The sequence below is a fragment of the Chamaea fasciata genome, unplaced genomic scaffold (assembly GCF_029207755.1).
Source record: "Chamaea fasciata isolate MVZ Bird 193981 ecotype frontalis unplaced genomic scaffold, bChaFas1.0.hap1 SCAF_13, whole genome shotgun sequence".
NCBI lineage: Eukaryota > Metazoa > Chordata > Aves > Passeriformes > Sylviidae > Chamaea > Chamaea fasciata.
In genome coordinates, this window is record NW_027094098.1 from 3,768,106 (window position 1) to 3,793,300 (window position 25,195).

Consider the following 25,195-nt stretch of genomic DNA (forward strand, 5'->3'; position numbering starts at 1 on the left):
AGGGTAGGCTGTGGAAGGCTTGGCCATGTGGCACAGAACAGAGGTGGTTTTGCTTGCTTCTCTCTGCAAACAAATTGTATTTTTATGGGAGGAGTTGTTGGACTGGGTTACAATATATTCTATCTTTGCTTCTGAAGGGAGATAAGAGTTTATTGCTTTAAAACCCGTTTCAAAAAGATACATGCATCTCCCTGTCCCCAGAAAATCCAGCTTTAAGTCACTTAGTGAAATTGGACTCCTTCCACTGCTATTAAAAATTCAGGATCACGCATTCAGGACAGGGTGGCATTTGTTAGAATGCCATGCCAATGATAGTCACGCAGTGCTAAACAGTAATATTGGATCTGGGCTATTTTGTTGATTTGTTTTTTCCAGAGTAAACTAGTTCTTTTTGAAAGCTTATAGGAAATATTGGTTAAATTAATTTTACTGCATTCATAAGGTTCTCGCATAAGAGATTACTTCACAAACAGCGTTGAGTAATATTGAGACAGAGGCAAAATGAAATAGTTCTTCTGCTTCCTCCTAGGGGTGTATTCCTAGGAGAATGTCATATGGAGGTTTTAGTGTCTGGAAAGGAATTTAACTCATTGTAGCTTTAATACCAAACAGAGGAAATGTGAAAGAAAAAATAATACAAGAAATCGGCCTTTTTATGTCGTAGTTTTAGATGAGAGTTTTAAAACAAAAAATCCCCAAACCTTGGTGATTCCCATCAATGTCTTGGTGTATGGGCAGCGAGCTCCTGGACCAAAATCAGTGCTTTAATCGTGTTCACGCCACTTCTTCTGCCTGGCTGAGGCAGTGCAAGGACACAAAGGAGGAGCTGGCTGGCAGCTGGGAAAAACCAGCACAAACATCCACAGGCAGGCAGCTCTGGGAGGGCAGGAAAACAGAGAGTGCCCAGGTTTTTACCCTCTGCCAGGGTGAGTGAGATGCCTGCCAACAGAGCTTGAAACAAACTGCCCAGGGTTTTACCCTGTGCCGGGGTGGGTGAGGTCCCTGCTAACAGCAGCCTGTCCCCCAGGGGTGGATGATGGTGAGGACATCCCACGGGAGATGCTGATCGGGATCTACGAGCGCATCCGCAAGCGCGAGCTGAAGACCAACGAGGACCACGTGTCCCAGGTGCAGAAGGTGGAGAAGCTCATCGTGGGCAAGAAACCGGTGAGTGCCCTCTGCTCTGCCCCCCAGAACAGACTGCTCCATGAATAGCAAACAGCAGAAACTCAAAATAATTCCCTGTAAGGTTCACTGAAATTCTAGAGGATCCATGCAGATGAATTTTGGTTTTGCAGTCATGGGTGACATGATGATAGGAGTCTTAAAATCCTTTATTGTGAAGCTTTACAGTTCTGAAATATCTGCGTTTTTAGGCAGTTCTCTTGTTTATTTCCTAAAGAATCAAACTGCTTTGTTAATGTGATATTGTAGAGAAACATATTTCAAAATTCACACTGTCAGTTATGGCTCCAGAATTCACAAGAGTAACAGAGAAGTTCTGTTCACATCAGCATCTTTGTCACCTGCCTCCATGACCTGGCATTTTGTAAGGGGACATGGGGTCATTTTATCTCAGGATATATCTGGAAATCTGGTCCCAGGGTTTCTGTTGCTGGGTTGGAGCATCCAAAGGACAGGATTGTTGTGGGAAAAGTCTTGAAATATTTTGCTATGTAAGTGAGTCCTCAAACCCTCTGTTGGAAAACAAGAGAGAAAAGAAAGGCCACAGCATTTTGCCTCTGGTTAAGGAGCACAGAGGTTTTAAGACCAGTATTTTCCATGCTAGGAAAGGTAACTTCAATGTGGAGAGGGACCAGTGGATGCTCAGCCTTCCTGAATTCAAATCTTCATGTCAATGGAGGTCATAAAGACAGCCCAGAAGAAAGCAAAAAAAACCCCTAGAATTGCATGGTTTTGAAGCCATGTGTCTGGTTTATATCCAGGGCACTTCACTGCAACAGGGTCTGATGGGCTGGGGGATTTGTCCTTGAGGAAAAGGATGTGGATCTCAAGGTTCTCCCTGTTACTGTTAAAGGGCTTTGAATTGTAATCTCTTCTCAGACAAGCCTTAGAGGATGGGGGAAGGGAATGAGGGACCACCAAAAATCTAACTTTGGTCTGTTTCCAGTAAAGAACATGCTGAGGGGATCTCTTTGGAGAACCAGCAGAAAAAACCCAAAAGTTTTATAAAAGCTTGTACCTATGTTTGAGAAGAAGGGAAAGAAATATTCTCAAGTCAGTATTCAGGCACTTAATATGAAACTTTGTTTCTGTAATTGGGGATTTAGGTATATATATAGTCTTCTGTGGAAGATGGGGTTTTTTTCCATGTTTCTTTTTTTATCCAGACATGTGGCAATTCAAATCCTAAAACTAATCCTGGCCTTGTAAATTAAATGGGATTAAGAAAACAATGCCCTTGGTGGAGTCCTAGCTTGAAGGATTCTTCTGGTGGGAGACTTTTTAACTGTGTGCAAGGAAATTAGGGAAACAGGCAAGAGTCTTTATTGATAGCTCTATTTGTTTTTACTTTATAGGCATTAGTCATAGTCAGAGCGTGCTGTGTTTACTTGCTATGGTACAGTTCTGTGTTTCTCTGAAGTTTAATCAACTTGTATGTGTCTTTCTACTGTAGATTGGATCTCTGCACCATGGACTTGGTTGTGTAGGTATTTCTCTCCTACTCCTTCAAAGTTTATAGTCACTGTAACTGGCAGCATTTTCCTAAACTGGAAATAAGACATTCTGCTAGATTTTCAAATTTTAAATTACTGATGTTCTTTCAGGCAATGTTTTCTTTGTGTTATACTAAAAACTCTCCAAAGTATAAAGATTTTCTTAAAAATGGATTTCCCAGAGGCTGCTTAATTTATTGCCAAGGGTCTTCTAGGCCATTTTAGTATGCTTTCTATTTATTTGAAAAATTACTATCACTGTAGAAATTAGCCAGTGAAGAATAAACAAATAATTAAAATCACAGTTTGCATCTCACCTTTCCACCTGAGCTGTGGCATGTTTATTCTTTCTGGTCCATTTGAGAATTGAATGATACTCTGGAAAGATACTGCCAGTTAAAGTTCACTTCTGAATGGTGGATGAACATTGAAGATATTGATTCCAGATGTAAATTATAGGCATGGTCAGTAATGAAGCTAAAACTCTTCTTATAATGCACTAGTTTATGGATTTCTTTTGGTGCTGTTAACGAGATCTCATCATTTGCATTTGAAAGAAATTAAGTCTCGCTCGGCAGCTTCAGAGATACCCTCAGCAGCCATTTCCAATAAGAAAATGGAAACTCAGTCTTGATTTTCTTGCTGGCTTGAGAAAATGAGACAGATTGAAAATGCATTTGTTTTGTCCTGGTGTCACCATTTTCTTGGTATTAAGGACTGAACAAATTGAATTAACTCGGTGGTTGACAAAAAGTAACCTGCAGCATCTCACAAAAGCTAAACTTGCTTTGCATCCTTTCTTCTGGTAATAATAAAAATGCTCATGGAAGCAACCATCCCTTGCTTTGAGCTTCCACTCAGGGTAATCTCAAGTTCTTTCACATTTCTATTATTTCACAAAATAAAACTCTATCGCAATAGAGCTTCCATCCTGTATGGGATGCAGGCTGTTAGAGGGTATTTTAGAGAAGAAATTTGATGAAGTTTGAATGTCCTGCAAGTTTGTGGCATAAACTCCTTATGTTCCTGTTGTTGGTCCTTTGATGGTAAGGTGTAATGGTCTTAAGAGGTAAAAATATTTAAAGTATTAAATAAAAAAGATTCTGTGTATAAAAAATGCTCTTTCTTAGCTAAATGTTGTTGTATGAATGATGAATTTTTGTATTATTGCAGGTGCTCTCTCTCCCCCACCGGAGGCTTGTTTGCTACTGTAGGCTGTTTGAAGTTCCAGACCCAAATAAACCTCAGAAGCTTGGATTGCACCAACGAGAAATATTTTTATTTAATGATCTTCTAGTGGTATGTATTTCCAGGCAGAGAGAATGAGGTATTCAGAAATGGTATCTCCATGAAATCACTGGTGATGAAGTCCATGAGCATTCCTAAAAATAAATGTCTGGTACCCTGTATTCCAACAATGCTGGGATGATTAAGAGATTCATATCTTAATTTTTTTTTAATTCTGTATGATTTGCTTTTAAACTGAAGTCTTTCATTGATGGCTACACTCTGTAAGAAGGTATTTGGTGCAATAGCTTTTACTGTAGAGGAAAAAACCTCACCTCCAGTTCACCCATTGCCCTAAAGGACAAACAGAGACATTATTTATTCCATGAATAATGAATTCAAGGTACTTGTGGAAAACCAAAATTGCATCCTACTTTGTATTCCCCAGATGTTCTATAAACCAGATCTGTTTGTGCACTGAAATAGGAATAGGATCTGTTGAAATAGATTTTACAGTTGACTTTAGTTTCTTGTGTGCACTTAGCCTCACAGACTTTCACTTGACCCAGTCTTTTGAAAAGCAGACACACAGAACTCAGGACAGCTTGGAATTATTTGGTTGATTTACTCTTAAAAATCAGGAAATTTGTTGCACTCCATTTGGAATGCACTTGGCTGTTACCTGAGAACTACACTAAATATTTCATATTTTGTTAGGAAAAAGACACACCTCATCTACCCAATTTTATTGTGTGTGGTTTTTTACCACAACACCTGCAGACTTTAAAGCCAGGAATTAAATAAAAAACATTAATCCTTTTGCTTCTGAGTATAATCTAGGAGTTGTAAACGGGAGCTTGAGTGGAAACTGATGGAACATTGTTTACTGCTATTTTTTATTACTTACTCAGATATCAGTAGTTTTCTCAAACTTTTTGGGGAATAATATAGACCAAATTTGTCAGTGTGGTAGCACCTAAATTTGGGGGCTTTAAGGATAACTTAAATGTATTTTCATTCTTTGCTAGCACAGAAAGGATGCATGGTTATTTTTGGTTTTGGAATTTCAAGAAGTAGAGTTCTGGAGGAGAGAGAACACAAAGGCTTTATGTCTGGATAAAATATTAACCCTTCTGCTTTAGAGAGATGATGCTGCAGAGCTTTTTTGGTTGATTGGTTGGTTGGTTGGTTGGTTGTTTTCAGTAGCAGGAGAATAAATACAGCAGTTGCATTTAAAAAAATGGAAAAAAATAACAAGTGCATTTTTTCTGACAGATTTATATCTTTCTTTAAAATAAAATGTTTTCCCTCATGCTAATTCTTCAGAGCAGTAATTTTCCACAGGCACATTTGGTCGAAGGAATGTTTCACTTTATTTATCTGACACCTTTCAGGTGACCAAGATTTTTCAGAAGAAGAAGAACTCTGTTACATACAGTTTTCGGCAGTCCTTTTCCCTCTACGGAATGCAAGTTCTTCTCTTTGAGAACCAGTGTAAGTATTTCCTCTCTTTGGAGGAGCCCTTTGTTCCTAAATAAAACAAAAATGGTGTAAGTGAAAGGGATGGACAGGACTTGATTCTGAGTTCAGGAATGAAATTGCTCTGGATTTAACTTAGTGCTGAAGTTTAAAACAAGATGCTGTCCGTATAGAAAACAGAGAGTTTTTTGGTTGTAGTCAGAAGCCAGATCTCCCCAAATGTGTTTGTGATTGCCTGTAAGGAATAAAAGGATTGCCAAGAAACAAACACGTCTGTTGCTGAGTCAGTGATACAATTAGCTGGAATTGAGTGATAATAAATAATGACTCTTACAATGAGATCTGTAATTCAAAACACTATTTAATTTATTTTCCTGATTTATGACTTAACTTTGCCTAGATAATGTATGCTACCTCAAATTTAAATACAAAGCATAAACTTTCATTTTCTGACACCTTTTGTTTATGTCTCTTACAGTCTGCATCAGTCCAATATTCTTTTTATCTTTAGTGCTTCTCAGCAGACAAAAACCCAAATAATTTGCTAAAATCCTGTTTCTAAGTCCAAATACAGCATCAGCAGTGACAGCAGAGCAGAGTTGTTTGTATGGTACATAGGGACAGAGCCTGACTGAATTCATGGTTTGTGAGCAAACCTTCACTCCCTGATAAATTGGGTACAGCCCAGGGTGAGCTGCTGATATTCCTGTGCTTTTCTGTCATAGAAGGTTCTTAGTTTTGCCTTGTCCTTGAGAATGTGCCCCCTAAAAATCCATTGCTGTCACTGAGTCAAAGCCTCTGGAGATTTCCAAAGGGAAGGTTTTGCAGAGCTCACAGCAGCTCTGTAGCCCACAGATTATTTCTGTGCTTACACATGCATTCTCTCTCTCTTGTGAACACATTATGTGATATAAAATTCCATTTTGGAGGGGAAGGACAAATACGTCTATCCTGGATTCTACTAAAAATAGAAGGATTTATAATTCTCTGATGCCGTGTTAAAGAAAATATATTTTTAAAATATAAGCATGCTAAGTAGAGAAACTAATCAAATAAATATGAGAATATGAGAAACAAGAGGTAAAGGACTGGATTCCTCCCAGTGAACTGGAGGCATTTTAACTGAGGCACTGCAGGAGGATGAATTCACTGGGTTGAATTCAGTGCAGTGAATCAGTGAACAGACTGTACTCAAATATTGGTGCCTCTTAGGTGGGATGCCCAATTTTCCAGTTGTGAAAGTGAAGTATTTTCCCCCTTTGATTTGTAAAATTCAATATACTTCATTTCCCCTGTCCCCAGCAAGCTTTGGGCTGTTTTGACCAGAGCCATCAGTAACTCTGTGTGGAGCAGCTGTTCCCTGGTTTCAAGGGAATAAAAGTCAGTGTTGCTAAAGCAGAAGCAACAAAAATATTGGTTTGGCTGCTGGTGAGGTTGAACAAATGACTGGCACTGGTGATAGAAGAATTGACTTTTAATGACAGAAGTCAATTATGTTGAGGGATGGATGAGCTCCGAAAGGGAAAGCAATGTCACATATCTCTAGTAAATAAATAGGCCATAAGGGAAGTATATTTTCCATTTTCAGTCAAAATCACTAGCAAAATATAGAGGGGGAGCCAATCACTTGGGAGAGAGTGTGACTGAAACCAAGAAATTCTGATCTGAGGATTTCTTGAGACTTGGTCAATACAGTGCAGAGAAGTACCTCTGGTAAGAAAATAAATGTGTTTGTTCTGTGTAAATTCCTTCTTGGCTCCTATGTGGGGGCAGCCCCAGTGACTTTGGGGTTGTCAGGTTTCCTTGTTTTTATTCTTTCCCCTGGGGTGGTGCAGAGCTGTTTGCTGCATTCCCTGTGCCAGAGTGTTCCCAACATCCCACCTGAGCCTGCCCAGCACTGGACCCTTTGGCAGTTCTATGTCAGGTGTTGACAGCAAATCCCAGCAAAACTCCCAAATCCTTCCTCCCTCCTTCCCCTCAGGGCCACTTGAGCCTTGGGGCAGTTCCTTCATTTTCCCTGAAGATTGTAAATGGACTTGCTTCACTTTTACTTGCAGCTTTGATCTGGGAGTTTAGGTATCCTAAAAAAAGCCAAAGTTAAGGCATCCTGAAAAAGCCAAGCATGTGCACTGGTTTCTCAGTAGTTGAAGTCTTGTTGAAGCCTCCTGGCTTTGAGGGAGGGGCATGCCTCACTTCATCTGCTGGCTCTTGAGGGAGGGAGGTTTCAGTACATGGGAGCCCTTGAGCTTGGGCTCAAATACTGAAGTAAATATTTGAGAGCTTTAGCAAACCAAAAGGGGAAGGCAGCTGAGTAAAAGAAAACACTGAGTTAAAATGCACACATTGGGGTTTGCCGACACCCATTGCTCCAGGTCTGCGCTCCAAGCAAAGCCTGATTTGTTTCCTCCAGCAGAACATATTTTCATTCTGTGTATCTTTCTGTAAATGAACCTTCTGTCCCAACCAGGAGATAGTTTTGACCAGCTGTTAAAATTTCAGCAGTACACCGAAAAAAGAGGCAAAGACAGTTTCCTGAAAAATCTGGCTTTTATTATTAAAAGTCCATAACATAGGTCAAAAGAAGGGTGAAAAAACCAAATCAGTCCTTTTACTTCTTCAATACGTGATTTCACAAATACTTTTAACTTTTTTTAAAAGAAAAAAAAAGGAAAGTAGGATGTACAGGAACCACAATCCAAGAGGAAATACTAAATCTTTACCTGTTTGTGTGTTTGTCTTCCTGCAAATGGTGAGGTAAAAATAAAAAGCAGTTTGTAGCATTTGAAATGTCTTCAGGTAGCCTTTACACTCAGCAAAATTTTGGTCAAAGTGGGTAAGGTAGGTGATGGGATCTGTTCCATGAAAATAAAATTATCCCCTTAACGTTTTGCACTTTTTTTTCTGCTGTTTTCTGATAAATTTTGTATACTGTACCTTAAGGGTAGCAGCTACACAAAGATATCTCTCAATATTTGTTCAGTATTTGGCAGTTAAGCTGTTCCAGTGTACCTTAGGGATTTTTATTCTAACTTTGTGCTGTTAGACTTTTATTTTTCTGACTTTGCATCCTCTGTGGTCATATTAGTAAAAAAGCTTTCAGTCTTGGTGGGTATTTTTATTAAAAGAAAAATAATTGTAATAATCAGAGCTTAGTTTTTCTCGCCTTTTCCTTCCAGATTATCCCAATGGCATTCGGCTCACGTCAGCTGTTCCAGGAGCAGATATCAAAGTACTCATAAATTTCAATGCACCAAATCCTCAGGACAGGAAGAAGTTTACAGATGATTTGAGGGAATCGATTGCAGAAGTTCAAGAAATGGAAAAGCACAGAATAGAGTGTAAGTACAAAGGTACATATAATAGAGCATTTTCCAGCTAATCAAAATAAGAAAATTCTGAGTATGTGTATAACACATGAGAACTTCTTAAAAATTCAAAATAATGTGGCTTTTCCCATGACTGTGCCTTGAGAAGGAGGAAAAAACCAATAATGTCTTGTTCATTGACTCCTATTTACTGCAGTGTAGCTGCAGTGGAATTTATCCTGGACAAGCTACAAATAACAAGGACAGAGGAGAGCTGGATCTGTGATTTGTATCATAAATTACATCAAAAATTTTAGGGGCAGTTTACCTCACATTGAAATTCCCAATGATGGCCCTTCCAGGAAGCTTCATTGAGTTTGTCTTCATTTCCATGTTGCAATTCCTGCAGTTGTGAAAAACAAGGTTCACTTTCTATGTCAATTTTAAGAAATAGGTTTAATAGAAAAGAAGACAATTAGGTGATAGAAACAAAAGCAAAGTCCGGCCGGCCGGGTGACTTGGCATTCCGTCAAGTCCACACGCTGCTGTATCAGAGACATTCCTTAAATACCCTTTCTATTGTATCAATCTGTTGAATATTCATATTTTTCCATAAACTAGTTTCCATATTCCAGGAGCTGTTTTGCATGGTCTCTCCTTGGGTCCGCCTTTTTAGAGCATGCGTGTTTCTTTAGCTGTGTGTCCATTATCACCTCCAGTTTGGGCCTGGGTCCATACTTTCTTCAGATGGTAAATGCTGACAGTTGGTGTCTCAATGGCAGGGTCTCCTTTACACGTTCACTGGGTGTTAGTTATCTCGAGCAAACAGACAGTTTAAGCATACTACATCAACTACTACCATTATTCCTAATTTTCTTGACTAATAGCAGAAATAAAAACTTATATCCTTACCACAGTGTTATTAATCATATAGCACACATCTTGCAAAAAGCCAATTTATAATATGCATTTATAACACAGTCAGTAAGGAAGCCCTCATTGGTCCAGACTGATATATTTGGCTGGTAGTCCTGAGAGTGGATAAATGTGACATTTTATCCCGTTTTTCCAGAAGAGGGCCTGAGCTGTCTCTAGAGGGGTGAAGCTGCTCTCTGGCTCTCACTCCCCTGCAGGCACAGGGATGCTGCGGGTTGTTCTATCCCGACAATTGAAAAACGCCCCGTGTGTGTTGCAGCCGAGCTGGAGAAGCAGAAGGGGGTGGTTCGCCCCAGCATGTCGCAGTGCTCCAGCCTGAAGAAGGACTCTGGGAACGGGACGCTGCCCCGGGCGTGTCTGGATGACAGCTACGCCGGCGGCGAGGGGCTGAAGCGGAGCGCGCTCAGCTCCTCCCTGCGGGACCTGTCCGAAGCAGGTAAGCGCTGCCTCTCCTCCCTCCCTGCCTCTCTGCATGCAAAGCTGCCTCTCCACCGTGCCCACACAGCCCGGCTTCTCCAGAAATGATAGCAGGGTTGGAATCTCACACTTCCAAATAATAGCTCCTTCCCCTCCTCCTCCTCGCCCCCTCCAGCTCGTGGTTAATTTCTGTTTGTTTGGGGTTTTGTTTTTTTTTTTTTTTAATTTATCCTTGTTCTGTTAAGCGGCCACTGTTGGAAAGTATTTTAAGTCGTTGTAGGTTGCTATAGAAACTTTTAAAGGACAGTGAAGACAGAGGAAAAACTGTAAGTTTTTAATAAAACAGAAATGATCGACTTGTGCTAGGAGTAATTCACTTAGTTTTTCCTTTCTTTTTTTTTTTCATCTCCTTTGCTTTTTTCCCCCTCAGAGAGTAGGGCTAGAAAGGGAAGGAAAGCTCCTGGTCTCTGTCACGAGTGCTTTCTGTGTACTCTGTGCTCAAGTGTACCTGTGTTACCACCTGGATGAATGAAATTGAGTGAAGCCCTGCTAAATTCTGTCTAGAACTGTGTAACTCAGTGTGTCCCTGATGCTCTTTTCTTGGTTTGTAACTCACAGTTCCTAACTCTTGCAAAAAGAGGTTGTTATGAAGTACTCTTGACAACAGAACCAAAGCAGCCCTGGTGGACAAGAATGCTGATAACCCACAAAGCCACTGATATGTCTTAAGTTTTCTTAACTGATTAAAAACTGGAAAGCAGTGGTGGTGAGATTTTTTTTTAGTCAAAGCAAGCCAGGGGAAGTTTGTATTTAATGGTTTGCCTCACACCTGGCATAGCCATGTAATCTTTCAGTGTTAAAGGCTCCTGTCAGTGACAAGAACTCTTATCTGAACACCATGTCCACTGTTCAGAAAGTACTTCCAGGGACAGTAGCAGCTCTATTTTTTTATTTATTTGGTTTTTTTTAGTTCATAGGCTGTGTTGAATACTCTGCTTTGTTCTTTCAATTGCAGTGATAATGTAGTCATAATTTCAATATTCTGTATATGTTTGGTAGTAGACACTACTTACCTATTTCCTTTTTTTTTAACTAAATAAGATATTTTAGCTCTGCTGCAATAAATAAAACTGTTGTAAACTGAAATGATAGCCTGTGTTTTGTGGGTATATGTATGTGCATACAAATATGTAGAGAGTGAGCTCTTTCAATTCTTTTCTTCTCTGTTTAGGCTTTCATACTCACATCTCCATGTGCTTCATTAAAAAGACTTAGGCCCTTGATCCAAAATCAGGCTGAAGTTGAATATTGGTGCTTGCTCGGCTCCAGTGGATTTTAGATCAAGCCCTAGTCTTCCCCACTCTTACCTCTCGGATTTGAGGATACTTCATCATCCTTTTCTGTTGTTTTGGTTTTATTTCATTAGAATGAGAACTACCATATTGTTAATATGTGAGTTCAGTGGGGATCTGTGCCCCTAAATGTGATTTCTGATTAATTTTTTCATTCCATCAGAATTACTCATCCCTCTCTTTCAAACACTGCCATGTATTTGAATTCATGTTATGGGTTTAATTCAACAAACCAGCATTTGTAATCACAAACACATTTCACAGGGCATGCCGACAGCTGGCATGCTTATTACTGAAAATAACCTTTTTCCATGACAAAAAGTACAAATCACTCACAGACTGCAGGGTTTATCAATGAGTTTGTTAAACCCAACTAAACTTAATTTTAACTTGAAATAGCTGAGAATTATGGAGAGCTTCTGTTTGGTCTTGTGCAGTGCAACTGACTTGAGAAATGACCTGCCTGTTATTTGCTTTGTTTATTTGGTGGAGTGACTTCAGGGAGATGATTTGTGTCTTTCCTGCCTTCTCGCAGGGGATAGCTTGCATGGGAGGCTAATTTCATTTTTAATGTGGGAGAGGTGATCCATAGAAAAGCAAAGAAATCGCTTTCAGCTAGGAAGATACTGCACCCCAGTGATTATCCCCGATTAAATTGCTTCTCTAAACCAGGACTGAGTTAGGTTGCCTCGAATCCTTTTGTGGATAAAACACAGATCAACAAGGAGGAGGAACAGGAGTGTGAGGAAAGTGGATTTTTAGAGAGACCCCTTCTATATTTCGTCAGAAATAAATCTAACAAACATGAGAAAATGGCCTGGTTGCATATTTATGCAGGAAGGCAGGTAAATGTCCAATGAACATTGCAAACCCAAAATTTTAACTGTTTATTCAGTGAAGGGAAATGTGACTGAACAGCATTTGGCTGCACAGGTACAGGACAGAACTATTTAGGAAAACAATCCACTGCTGTCCCCCAGACATCCCAGTGAATGGAGGCTGTGGAAAGTGACTTTGAATTTCTCTGAGTGACGATTCAGAAGCTTCTGAGAGCTGACAAATGCCCTGGCTGATTCTGCCTCCTAAGCTGGAAATGCACAGAAAAGCAGGATTTGTCCACCAGGAATCCTTTCCTGAGGGTGGTTCCCTGCATTTGCCACAGCAGCTCAACCCCCAGCCGTGGAAAGGGTGTGCTGGGGATCTCTTCATCTGAGAGATGCTGTTGTTCCTTGTGGATTGACAGTTCTTTCCATGGAATGCAAAACAGAATGTGGCATCCAAGTGTTCCAAGATGTGAATATGTCAAAAATATTTTGGGCTTTATTTTTCTCTAAAGAGAAATGTCTCATTTTTATTGCACATTCATGAGCTGTAGTCAAGGAAGAACTGAATCTATTTGTTCCAGACTTTAAAATTCTTAATTTATATTAAAATATTAGAAGCCAGACAAATTTTAATCCATCTAAAGCTGAGTTTTATGAATTTACAGAATGATGGGAAAAATGTGATGTCCCCTCATGGCCGCTGTTCCACAGGAAGAATCATTTGGTCACTAAAGCAGAGCATGAAGGATTGGACTGGTTGTGTTTCCCAGTCTGTTCCTCCCACTTTACTTTTCTGGACTGATTTTAGGTTCTTTAATTTGAATTCCATCCACTTTGAGTTGCTGAGTGACCCAGTGCATTTACACTGAGTTTACAGTTGAATTCAAACTTTATTCCCACATCCCTAACCTGTGAGGCGGGAAAAATATTTACACACTGAACTGGTTTAAAAATTGCAATTCACTTGTTTGCCCCAATATTCCACAGCTGGCACAGCCAGGTAGTACTGCCCAGGTGAGGGTGGTACAGTGGCTCCTTTTATTGGGAGCTGCACTTGTCTAAAACAGCCACAGCCCAAAAAAGATTGCTTCAAAACCAATCAAAAAACATTGCTTCAAACCCAAACAAAAAGTATTTCCAGGATTAAAATAATTCTGTTTCACTCTGAGACCTTAAGACTTTACCTGTTTCACACAGAAAACAAGATGAAAATGTGAAGAGTCTTTTCCCCTCAAAAGTGGCCTCTCTAATAATTGGAGAGAGTTAATTTAAAGCTTTTTTCCAAGCCTTTTTCCCCGAGACACATGAAGCCAGACCATAAAACAGTGTTGATCAATTATCTCAGTGGCCCAGAAGACTTTCAAGAACTAGAGCAGCAGTGAGAAATTTTTCCGTGTTCTGAGCTGATCTGCAGCCTGAAATATTTCCATGTACTGAGCTGTGAGATCACCACACATCCTGTGATGTGTCCTGCACACATCCATTCTGCAAGGTGCAATGGCTTTTATTAACGAAGCTCAATTTTCTTTTGGTATGGTTAAGTTTGTAAAAATCTTGTAATCATTTCATATTTCTAATACAAATTTGAAATATCCTTGGCCCCATATAATGCATGTTCATATATGGGACATACATTTGTGTAAGTTAAAGATATTTCTTACAAGGAATATTCGTATCTAACAGATAAGGTTAAATTCATTGAAATTTTATTTTATAACATAAATTAAAGCCCACTTTAACAGCCTTAAAAAATTAAAGTAAGCATAATATATTAAGCAAAACTAATCTTCAGATTTGATAAATACCACCTTGCTTTATACCACAGCTGCTAATTATCCTGCCAGTACGTGCTGAGACAGAATTCTAGTCGAGAGAACTTTCCTGAGATCCATGTGAAGGCTGGCGCTCTAGGGAGGCATTTCTGGGATGGGATGCCATCCCAAAGACCAGGGAATAAACACACATTGGCAGGGGGAATGCTGCAGGGGATTTACTGAGCAGCCTTCCCATCACACTGCATGTCAGCACAGAACTGGGTCCAGTTGGTTTTTAAGAAAATGAACGAAGCCTCTGTACAGCGATAGTGCCTATCTGAGGGAAAGTACAGGCATTTTAAGCAGGATTTTTCTGTTTGTTCTTGGCTTTGCAAGTACTACTCTGCCCTGAAGTTATTCTGAGCAAAATTCCATCTGTCGCTCTCTGTCCGTATTTACTGTGTCCGTGGTTATTTGATCAGACTGTGACTCCTGCCATATGCAAAAGGCATTGGATTGTTGTGTTTCCCTTCGTTTTTGGCCACGTTTAATGCCCCGTGTCAGCTCTCAGTCTTATTTGCAACCCTGACTGCTGAGTTCCGAGGTGGCTGCCGCAGTGTGTTTGCATCAGCAGGCAAGAGTGATTGGAGTGTTAATCAGTACTAATCCTGTTATCAGAGCAGAAAAATATCAAAGCCTGACCAGGAGTCAAAATAAGGGATTATCAAACCCAGTTTTTCTTGGGGGGCTCGTAAGATGGCACAGCTCTGGTTTGGCTGAGGCTAAAACTGCAGCAGGAGGTGAAGCAGTGAGCCTTCGACAAAGAGCCCATCCAGGGGGATTTTTCCAAATCCCGATCACTTTTACAAGTCAAACACAACACCTTGACCACAAACGCCTTCCCCTCAATTTAATGTCACTGCAGAGGGGTTTGTACTGGGGAGCAACTCTAATTAAGAGGGGAAAATGCGTCAGTAGCCTGGAACTGTAGCTCTTAAGAGAAACTTGTTTCAGGGCAGTGTCCTGTAACCAACCAGCTCAACGTTATGCTTATAAAGCCAGCAGGTGGTAGGTTTTGATCATGCTGATCCTTTGGGTAGTCTGAATTGTCCTATGAGCAGTTCCAGTGCTCCCTAGTTCTGATCCCAGGTGCTTTTGGGGTGTCTCTGATGCTGAAATCCTCACATTCTCCCCCAAAGCTACCTCCTCTCAGAGCAGAAGATTCTGAAGGCACCAATGCGCCAATGCAGCGTGGAGATTGATATTTGGCCTAGCAGGAAAGCAAGGAGAGAGTGCTGGGAAAGCTTTGGTTTCTAAAGCCCTGCGGATTTTAGGGAAGCTCTGAGCACCTGAGGGCTCCTCAAAGCTCAGCTTTGTTCCTACACCCTGCCAGGAAAGTATTCTAACACTTTGCAAAGCAAAACTCCACAAGCTATCTTCTAAAAATCTCTGTTTCCACTGGAGCCAGATGCTATTTTCTCTGCTCTGAAGTGAGAAAGAAAATCTGGGATCCTGTGTCCTATACAGCCACTGAGGTCTTCTGGCTCTTTAGGCAAAGAGTCTGGAGTTTCACCTGTGGGTTGAGGCAAATGTCTTTGCAATTTGAGACTGTTGGAGTACAAATCCAACATGCTTAAAGACAAAGCACTGCACAGCTAAACAAACAAAATCTAGCCATAATGTCAAGACAGATTCCAGATTTCCTGATCAAAAATTAAGTTTAGTTTTTTTTCTTAAACCTCATGAAAGAAGATTGTATGAAATCCACTGAGGTTCAAAGCTGAAATTGCAATGATAAAATCGATGAAATGCTAAAGCTGATGAAGTGATAGAACCAATGAAATGATAAAATTGATGAAATTATAAAATTGACGAAGTGATAAAACCGATGAAGTGATAAAACCAATGCCCCTCACAGTGCCGCACACTGAAGTTCAAAATATTTCAACATTAAATTTTGCATTTAAGTTAATGCCACCCCACAAATATATCTCAGTGTTCAAAGAAAAAAAAAAACAAAAAAAAACAAAAAAAACAACCCTTCATGGCCGATTAGATTCCAGGAAACCAAACCATTTCAAACCGTTGCTGCTCAGCATCACAACCACAGCACTAAACCCAGCTGCTCAAACACACGAACCTCAAGAATTGTGCAAATCCCGCTCCCCCCCAAAAAAAAAAACCAAAAACAAACCAATCACACCCCGCTCGTGCAAATCGATTCCCATCAACAACAACCCTCCAAATTAGCACTGAGCCCCTCCAAAGGCAGGCAGGTGCAGAGGGCTGCTGTCCCTGCTGGCCCTACAGCTGTGGGGTTTGTGGCGCCGGTCGTGTCGCAGTCTCTAATCTCTGCTGTTGCATGTCCTGGGCAGGCAAGCGTGGGCGACGCAGCAGTGCAGGATCGCTAGACAGCAATATGGAAGTAAGTAGGAAGCTCCTGATGTCTAGCTGGATGTGATGATGTGCATTTCAAACCTTTCTTTTATATACATACATATATTTTTTTGCTCTTTTTTCTTCTAACATATATATATTATCTATATATATAACCTGCCTGCCACGGATGAACTGCATGCCTAGGCTACTCACTCTGTATTCCTCCAGCTTACAAAGCACTGACAGCTTGTTTTAGAGCAATGCCATTTTTGGTTTGAGCTAACCTTGTTCCCTTTGTTCCTGCAAGCATGGTTAAATGGATATGATGTGTCCTTTTGCCACCATTTCAGTCTGGTCCCAGCTTAAAAGCCCACTTGCTCTTTGTTACCAAGTACACTGTTCTTGCTGTTTGATATTTAGCTACAACTATTGACTGTCATGCTCAACCATCCCCATTGCTTATTTTCGAGTTCAATTGCTAAATGTATGCAGTCATGACACCATGGAATTGCACAGATAGGGCATGGGAGGATAAAAAATTCTTCAGATAGGTGAATTCAATGTGGATTTCATGAGATTTCATTCATCTTCAAACCATTTATATATACTGTTCATGTCTCTGAATTCAGCTTGCAGATTTTTTCTTTTTTTTCTCTTTTTTTTTCTTCTTTTTTTTTTTTTTTTTTTGTGTTTGCTTTAGGTAGATTGCAGTTAAAATCTAGCACACTTTGCCTAAGTACTGTTGTGTCCCGTAACTCTTTAAAAATACAAACCCTGAACTTCCAGGAAGTAAATTCCAGGCTAAATACTAGAGAATGTTGGACCACAGGTCAGAATAATACAAGCACATAGAAATCTTAGTGGCAAAAACTGTATGGTTTCATTTTACATGAAATGCAGAGGTAGGCCTAAGAAGCAGCACTGTCATGTATAGTAGTGGAAAACTACTATAAATAAAGATTTGAATACCGTTTTAAAATCCGAGCTGTAACTGTACTATTTGCTGCTGTATGTTTAACTATGTAGGTTGAATTTAATGTGGGGTTTTTTTGGGAGTTTTTTTTGGTGGTAAAAAAGCAATTATGGTATTTTTTGTAGTATTTTAAAATGTATTTTTCCTTTAAAAACACACTCGTAGGTCTTACGTTACTCTTCCGTGACTTTTTTTTTAATTTAAAGTTGTAACTTTTGATGTCAAAGTACTAAGAGAAAATCACTCAATGTTTAACATCCCCTAAGAAGGGCATTGCCCTGTTGGCAACTTAGGGAAGGTGGAGATAAAATTTCCCCTAGAACTCTTTAGCATAATCCACCCCCATGTGAACCCTAAAGGAGGATTTTGTGGGTCACCGTGAACTTTTTTTTTTTCTTCTTCTTCTTTTTTTCTTTTTTTTTTTTTTTCCTTTTGAAACATTTCGAGATTTTTTTTTTTTTTCCTTTTAATTTTTATTTTTTCCTATTAATTTCTTTTATAGGGGTCCATCATTAGCAGCCCTCACATGCGCCGGAGAGCGACATCAACCCGAGAGTGTCCATCTCGCCCTCCTCACCAGACTATGCCTAACTCCTCCTCCCTGCTCGGCTCCCTGTTCGGGAGCAAGAGGGGCAAAGCCCCCGCGCAGAGCCACGCGGCCCCGCAGCCCCCGCACCACGCGGAGGGCGCGGCCGCGCCGCACCCGCACCACGCCCCGTACTGCCACCAGAACCCGCCGCCCTACCACCACCACCACCACTACCACCCGCCCCCGCACCCGCACCCGCACCCGCACCAGTACCACCAGCACGGCCACGGCCACGGCCACGGCCCCTTCGTGCCGCACCACGGCCCGCACCACGGCCCGCACCACCACGGGCCGCCCCCGCCGCCCGCCGCCGGCAGCGCCAAGCCCAAACACAGCGGCATCAGCACCATAGTCTAGGCACAAAGAGCCCTCCCGGTGACTCTGGGGTTAAAACACGGCTGCAAAAATAAAAAACGAGGCACTTGTGGGAAAGCGACAGATCTCACGCATATTCACACACACACACACACACCCCGTCAGTTTTTACCTAGGTCGTTTAACGAGCTTAAAGGCTTGCTGTTACTAAATAAAATAACTCCGGTTAGCCCGGGCCATACTGGTTTTACTTACCTCGCCGGAGAGATGTTTCACCACCATCTGGTTAGTTCCTATTTCCAAACTTGCCTTGAAAACGTGCTGCTTGCTGAATCTGAGGAAAGCTACCTTTTACACCAAACCCCCTGGACAATTTCACACACCTAATGAAAATTTAGCCTATGGGGAAAAAAAAAAAAAACAACAACCAGGGAAGAAAGTGAGACAGAACCAAGTGTTGCATTCTTGCTCTTTTATTCTCAATGGGCAAAAAAAATAAGTAGACCTGATATGGTTGATGAAAGTACGTAAGTAAACTTTATATAATATAAATATATACATATAAATATATATATATATATACTGTATAGTTAACATTTGTGCTTGGAAAGAAATTTTTTCAGTCCACAAAACTAGCAATATAGACTTTACAAGGAATTCCACTTACTTGATAGGACAGTATAATAGATGAATAGCATATGAAAGAGTAGACCAAAAACATTAAACGTTAGAAACCAATTTCAAGCATTTCAGTATTTTCATCACAAGTCCCCCTGGACTTGTTAAGATTTCTAAGCAATCATTACTAAAAACGTGCCAAGTAACATAGCATTTAAATGTTGTAGTCCAATACTGCTTTGTATAAATCCTTATTTTATTAACACGATGATATCATACGTAATCAGTGTTAGAGCTGCTCTGCTATTTCAGGTAAGCAAACTCGTTAAGATGCAGTAATTATTCCGTAGCAACGGAGGGTGCCCGCTTACCAGGGAGGCACCTCCCAGCATTGGTCACACAAGTTCTTAGACACTTTAAAGGCTGTGATAACTGTGAATTTACATGATCCACGTTTCTTTTGTAAGCATACGGATTGAACGAGCACACGGGAAGAGTTCCGCCAGGTGCATGTAAACACTGCAAAAACATTCATCTCAAACATGAAAATGGCAAACCTCCATCCTTCTCAGCTACTTTGGTTCCATGATTTCTCATTTTTACCCCCCAGCGAAGCTGAATTCTAGTCCAGAGTGTTTCCAGCGGAAGTGCTCTAAAACTTGAAGGTTTGTTTTAGAATTTAGTATAGGGTTTTTATATATATATATATATATATATTAAAAAAAAATAAAAAAATCTGTAATTCCATGTAGCCATGTGCTAGCAACGAAGTGGCTTCACCATTTTTACTCATCACATTTGTTAGTTTGAAGCACCCAGCACTCAGCAGGCTGAGTTTATGCTCAAACCCTCACTTCCATAGTCCAGTTAGTTGCAAGACATCACATAACAATATAGGCTGTGCTGTTGTTGCTTATGTGTTGTAACCAAACCATTCGCAAATTTCTCTACGATTTGTATCCCGAAATCCTGTACAAAGTCATCCATGGCGCCTACTTTGTAGTTTCAGCACTTTGAGCCACTGCAAGGACTTAACACCTAAACAGTAGAGACAAAGGAATCACAACTGCAAAACTGTACCAGCCTAAAAGCAAACCTTGAAGAGGATGAGCAAAAAAGTTCCAGTAAGAGATGGGTAAAAGTAATCACAGCTCCAACCAGTCGGGTTTCTGTGTAACAGTAATAAAAGTGTCCCAGATTAGGAGGACATGGGAGCAACAGGGTGACTTGTCATGTTGGCTTGCTCATGGCATCTCTAGCGTGGGGAGGATGGGAGAGGTTCAGTCATTTTTTTTTCCCCCTTTCATCCCATGGATACCACAATACCAGCAAAACTGCAAACTGAGCACTTTGTTCACCTCCACAGAGAGCAAATACAGCAATCTAGAGTTGTTTAGCCTCTTGTTTCCAGCAGTCCACGTTCGTTTCACACACGTGCGATACGTTTTCCCCTTCTGCTCCTTCTCCTCGGAATGATCTCCATGAAAAGAAAACAAGTGATTATTCTTTTTTTCTGTATCACTCATTCTATTTATTCTAAATTCTGAGGCTTACCTTAAGAGGGCTCGCGCGGGTCCCCTGAGGCTCTGTTCCTTGCAGTTTAAAAGATTATATACTGTTCTTATAAGGGAAAGTAGAACTGTCTGCATGTCATCTAATGTTATTAGTGTGAGGCTACACTCTACATATTGTATAATTGCAAAATATATCAGTGTTACTGTTGATATTAGTTGAAGTAAAGTGATAACATATTTCAATATGTAGACTTTTCTTCATACATCTGTACCAATAGTAGAGTCTAACTGTAATTTATAGGTTGTTCCAGAAAAGATAAAGAACCATCTAGGTGCAAACATCTCTCAGAAACTGCATCTTTTAATTAAAACAGAGGTGAGAAAGCTCCTCTTCACTGGGTGACGGAGTCTGTGCTTGTTTCAGATGCAGAGGCACGATGGAAGTAAAATTCTGTATATGGTATAAAGGCAGAATATGCAGTAGCAGTGGAGAGGAAAATCTGACTCGCTGTGTTGATTAACACTGAAGATGTTAAATCTCCCAGATCCACATTTGCTTTATGTTTAAAAACCCCTTTCATTCATTTAAATTAGAGTTACAATTAAATATTCTGTACTTAAACAGTAAGGCACAGTTTAATGCCTGACCACTGATTTTCCATGTGCAATCAATGTAGTTGTGAACCAAAGTGTTGAGGAGGCGTCACAAACATGCGTGCACAGAAACATTTCCACACGGTTCCATGGACACTGGGGAGGAGGCTGTGCCTGCCTCTCACAGGGAGTGTGAACTCACAGATCATTTGGAGGGTGCTTAGAGACCAAACCTGGTCACCTGAGAGCACAGGATTTGGAAACTCTGTTCTTTCAAGCCAATGAGGAGAAACAGTGGACTTGACTTTTATTTTTCCCTTAGTTTTGTTCTGTTTTGTTTCTTAGACTGTGTGTTTCTATGTACTCCAACCAAACAAACATGTCTTGGTGTCAGCGCAAGTCTCCAGACCTTTGCTGCGTGTTTAGGGTTGTAATAAAAACCTCTCTGACTCCGTCCTTGATCAACAGTTGCTTAGAGCAGTGTGGGTCATGCCTAGAGTAGGAAAATTCCAGTACTTGGGCTTAAGAAAATGAATTAAAATGCATTCTTCAGCCTGCAGGCAGGAGTAGAATGGAGAGGGTTTTTTCTCAGATGCCATTGCCAATTACAAACTGGTACAGAACTGCAAAGAGTGACCATGGTTCTCTCTTCCCATAAACTATGTGGCAAAGCAGTAATGCTGATTTGAACAAATGAAAGGGAAATTTAAAGAGTGAAGGTGTGGCAAGAACAACAAAAAATCTTTTCTGGGACAACAATCAAATATATATTCGGGGGTTTTATTTTTTTTTAAGTTAAGAATGAAATGTAAAACGATGTAAAAAAACCAAAAAATCAGAGTTCATCCTAATATAATGTGCGTCTTGTATTGCTAAAAAAAAAAAAGTCTTAACATACAGTGTAGAATGATTTTCCCATCATGTACTGCATGCAGCAGAAGCCTCTTGTTTCTTGATAAAATGAGCTGAAAGACAGTCAGCAGATATTTAAACACTGAATCTCTAGATGTTGACTTGCTGTTCCATATGAAGCTGTGTGTTTTCTGCAGTTAAGCATGCATTTTGCTGTTCCCTTGTAAAATACCATCGCACTTCTTGCCTGCAAAATGGATTCTCGTGTATATATTTCAAAGAAAAGTGGAACCAACAACATGATCCAATTTGGAAAAAGAGAAAAGGGGGTGGTGAAAATGGGACCAGTAGGGGGAATAGAGAATTCTCTAAATTGTACATAGTGTGTAAATTAGCATTACTATAAGTCTGCAGTCACTTTGAGGTTGCCTATCTCCTGCTAGGAACTTAAATCAGCTTTGAGTTGTATTAAACTGTTAGAATTAGGTCTTGAATGCAGACTGTTAAAGACTTCAAAAATCATTATGCTTACAAGAAGCTTCTGTTCTGGGGAGGCTCGAGACCCCTTTTGTAACTCTGGGGAAGAAAGGAGTGCTTTCATTTTAATATGCATTCTGTTTGTAAGTAGTAACAGACCCTATTGATGTAAAACTATAACTGTGATCATGTGGAGAAATCAAATAAACCATTTAAAACTCTTTGTTTCTCATTTTGTGCAATCCAAGAGCTTCAACTCCTCCTATTTGAAATGAAGGAAATTCCTTCCAGTGGCATCCTGGCCCTGCTCAGGCAGTGGGATTTCTGCTGCTCACTTCTGAGGGGCCAGGAACTGAAGATCAGGTGGTGGAGGTGGTGAGTGGAGTCTGGGACCCCTTCTCACTCAGCTTGGGGTGGTGTGGTGGTGCTGTAATAGATTTGGTTCTAGAGTCGCTAGAGAGCAATGAATCCAGCAGGCAGGTGTGCAGACAGGGAGACAATCCAGCACCCAAAGGTGCAGACAGGGAGACACTGACTCCAGCACCCAGATGTGCAGACAGGGAGACAATCCAGCACCCAGATTGTGCAGACAGACAGTGACTCCAGCACCCAGGTGTGCAGACCTACAGGCTGGCAGTGACTCCAGCACCCAGGTGTGCAGACGGGGAGGCACAGCAGAGGCCCCAGTGGACAATTCCCAAACCCCTCGAGCCCAGGGCACTTCTGCCCTGCCTGGGGAGGGTCCCCTTTGTCCTTGCCTGCTCCAAGCCCTGGGCAGCTCCGTGGAACCCCCAGGAGCTGGCAGTGCCTCTGTGGGCACGGGCAGGGACCCCCCACACCCCATCACTGGGTAAGTACTGCCCAGTGACTCCTTCTCCTCCCTCTTCGTTGTGTGGCTCAATCTCCAGGCCAGAAGGATCCTTTGGCCTTCCCAGGATTTGAATTACATCCTGCAATTAAACGTGAATAATCACCTGTGGGATATTCCAATGTGTTCTGGCCTTGGTGCATTCCCAGGAGGTGTAGTGTGCCTGTAAAGCCTGGCCAAGCTAATGCTCAGCTGTCAATTAAACTAAACACCATGCTTGCTTCTGTTTCCTATGAATTTTAGGAGATTTCTTGAATTATTTTGTGGGAATAGTCAACTCTGACCTCTTTCTGGAGGGCTGCAATTTCAGGATGTGCATCTACATCAATGATTTTTGTTTTGGATAGGTAAGTACCCACTTACGGTTCTCCTCTGTGCCACCCCCTGAGCTCTGGGGCCCCTTGGAAGGGGACCGGTGCCTCTGTACCATAGAAACATCCTCTAGTGGAAGGAGAAGAATTTGCAGAGCTGTTCTGCACTGATACTTCTACTCCTGGTTTAGAAATTGGGATTTGTAGAAGCTGAATACATTTTGAGAAGACAAGAGGTCTGCACATGGCAGTGGACAGATGCCAGCAATGAGTTGTCGGGCAATAAACAATAATAAATAATAAATAATAAAAATAAACTTTTCAAATTCTTCTAGATAGTAACTTTCCAACAAGTTCTTTTCCAAGTATTTTTTGTATTTTTTTGGCTGAAATAAATGCAAGATTAAAAGGACAGAAAAACAAAGAACTTTAAATGTTTTATCTGTGTCTTTCTTCAGATTTTTTTTTGACTCTACAATAAATGAATTCTACTTAACTTTGTTTTTTCCAGTTGGCCTTAATGATTGATTTTCATTCAGAGTTTCATAAAACAGGTATGGTATTTTAGCATATATTTATTTTATTTTAATAGTTGTGCAGTATTTTATTCATCTCCACCGTGTTACATCTGCATTAAATACACCTTTTCCAAAGGAATCTCTTTCTGGATTTTTACCCTATTTAGTGATTTTTGCTGCTGTATTTTGTTGACATAAAATTCCTGGAAGACAGCCAATAGCACAACCAATCAAATAGAAATATCTAAGCCACACAAATGTTTCATTTCAGGTGTATTTTTTTAGTAGACCTTCTTTCTGTTTCCTATTATTTCAAGAATTAAAGCCAAATCCTGTATTACTCAGCAAAACTAAATCAACTGCAGGATGAGGCTGGTCATGAAAGTTAGGAAAATCTTAAATTAATATTTCTGCTAGAAGCACTTCCTCAGCTAAGCGAGACTTAAATGAAAGTTGTGTGGGTGATGCTGGGTTGAAGCCATCACTTTTTAAAAACATTTAGATTTATCATTTTTGCCGTGTGAATAAATGCATATTTTTAGGGATAAAATGAAAATTTTTTAAAAATCCCCTTTATTTAGCATTTTTGCAGTAGCTGAGATGTGAAATTAGCAGCATGGTTCACAGGACCCTGCAGCTGCAAGAGCCACAGGACTGTGCAATTCATCAGCTCTGCTGGGAAATGACACCACCCGAGCTTTCATTTATTTTTCATACTTGCACACAGTGCTTTAGACAGGTCTGTGTAATGAGCAAAGCAAAAATGATCTGTCTTTAACAAGATGAGCAAGGGAAATTCATTCCAAGGCAATTGAAATGTTAGGGGTGCAGGATGGAAATGTCTCCTCTCTGCAGCTCCTCAGCTCTGCATGGCTCGTTTCTGGTGAGGAAATGGGCCCTGGGTTTGTGTCCAGGGAAGTGGGAAAAGCAGGGACTTTGCAGGAGTTCTGTGACTCAGCAGTGGGATCAGAGTGAACCAGGGCTGGAAATGAATTCATTTAATCATTGCCAGTCAGATTCTGTAGTGATTTTTTTAATAGGAGCAGAACTCAGCGGAGTGCGGGACCCTGCAGAGAGGTGCCCACCCCTGTGAGCGTCTTTCCCTTCCACCCATTCCTTCCCCTTCCACCAGCTCCCTCATGTGCCCTTGGCTGATTATTCCATAATTTTGCTGGCTAATATTCCTTTATGTCCATCTCTAAGAAGAAAGAACAT

General features: G+C 40.7%; 1 protein-coding gene across 9 annotated transcripts in view; it reads left to right on the forward strand.

Annotated features, from left to right (window-relative positions):
- The window catches only part of IQSEC1 (IQ motif and Sec7 domain ArfGEF 1), a 268,694-nt gene extending 246,190 nt beyond the window's left edge, over positions 1–22,504 (forward strand). For 8 of the 9 annotated variants that reach the window (XM_066195698.1, XM_066195697.1, XM_066195701.1 and 5 more), the window contains 8 exons: positions 1,028–1,167; positions 2,639–2,668; positions 3,852–3,977; positions 5,300–5,399; positions 8,561–8,722; positions 9,885–10,061; positions 16,348–16,397; positions 17,827–22,504. In XM_066195698.1, coding sequence (XP_066051795.1) covers positions 1,028–1,167; positions 2,639–2,668; positions 3,852–3,977; positions 5,300–5,399; positions 8,561–8,722; positions 9,885–10,061; positions 16,348–16,397; positions 17,827–18,270 — 1,229 coding nt within the window. In that variant the 3' untranslated portion in view covers positions 18,271–22,504. The remainder of the gene's footprint in view (positions 1–1,027; positions 1,168–2,638; positions 2,669–3,851; positions 3,978–5,299; positions 5,400–8,560; positions 8,723–9,884; positions 10,062–16,347; positions 16,398–17,826) is intronic. The other variant, XM_066195705.1, reaches the window with a different exon arrangement.
- Positions 22,505–25,195: the final 2,691 nt, after the last annotated feature.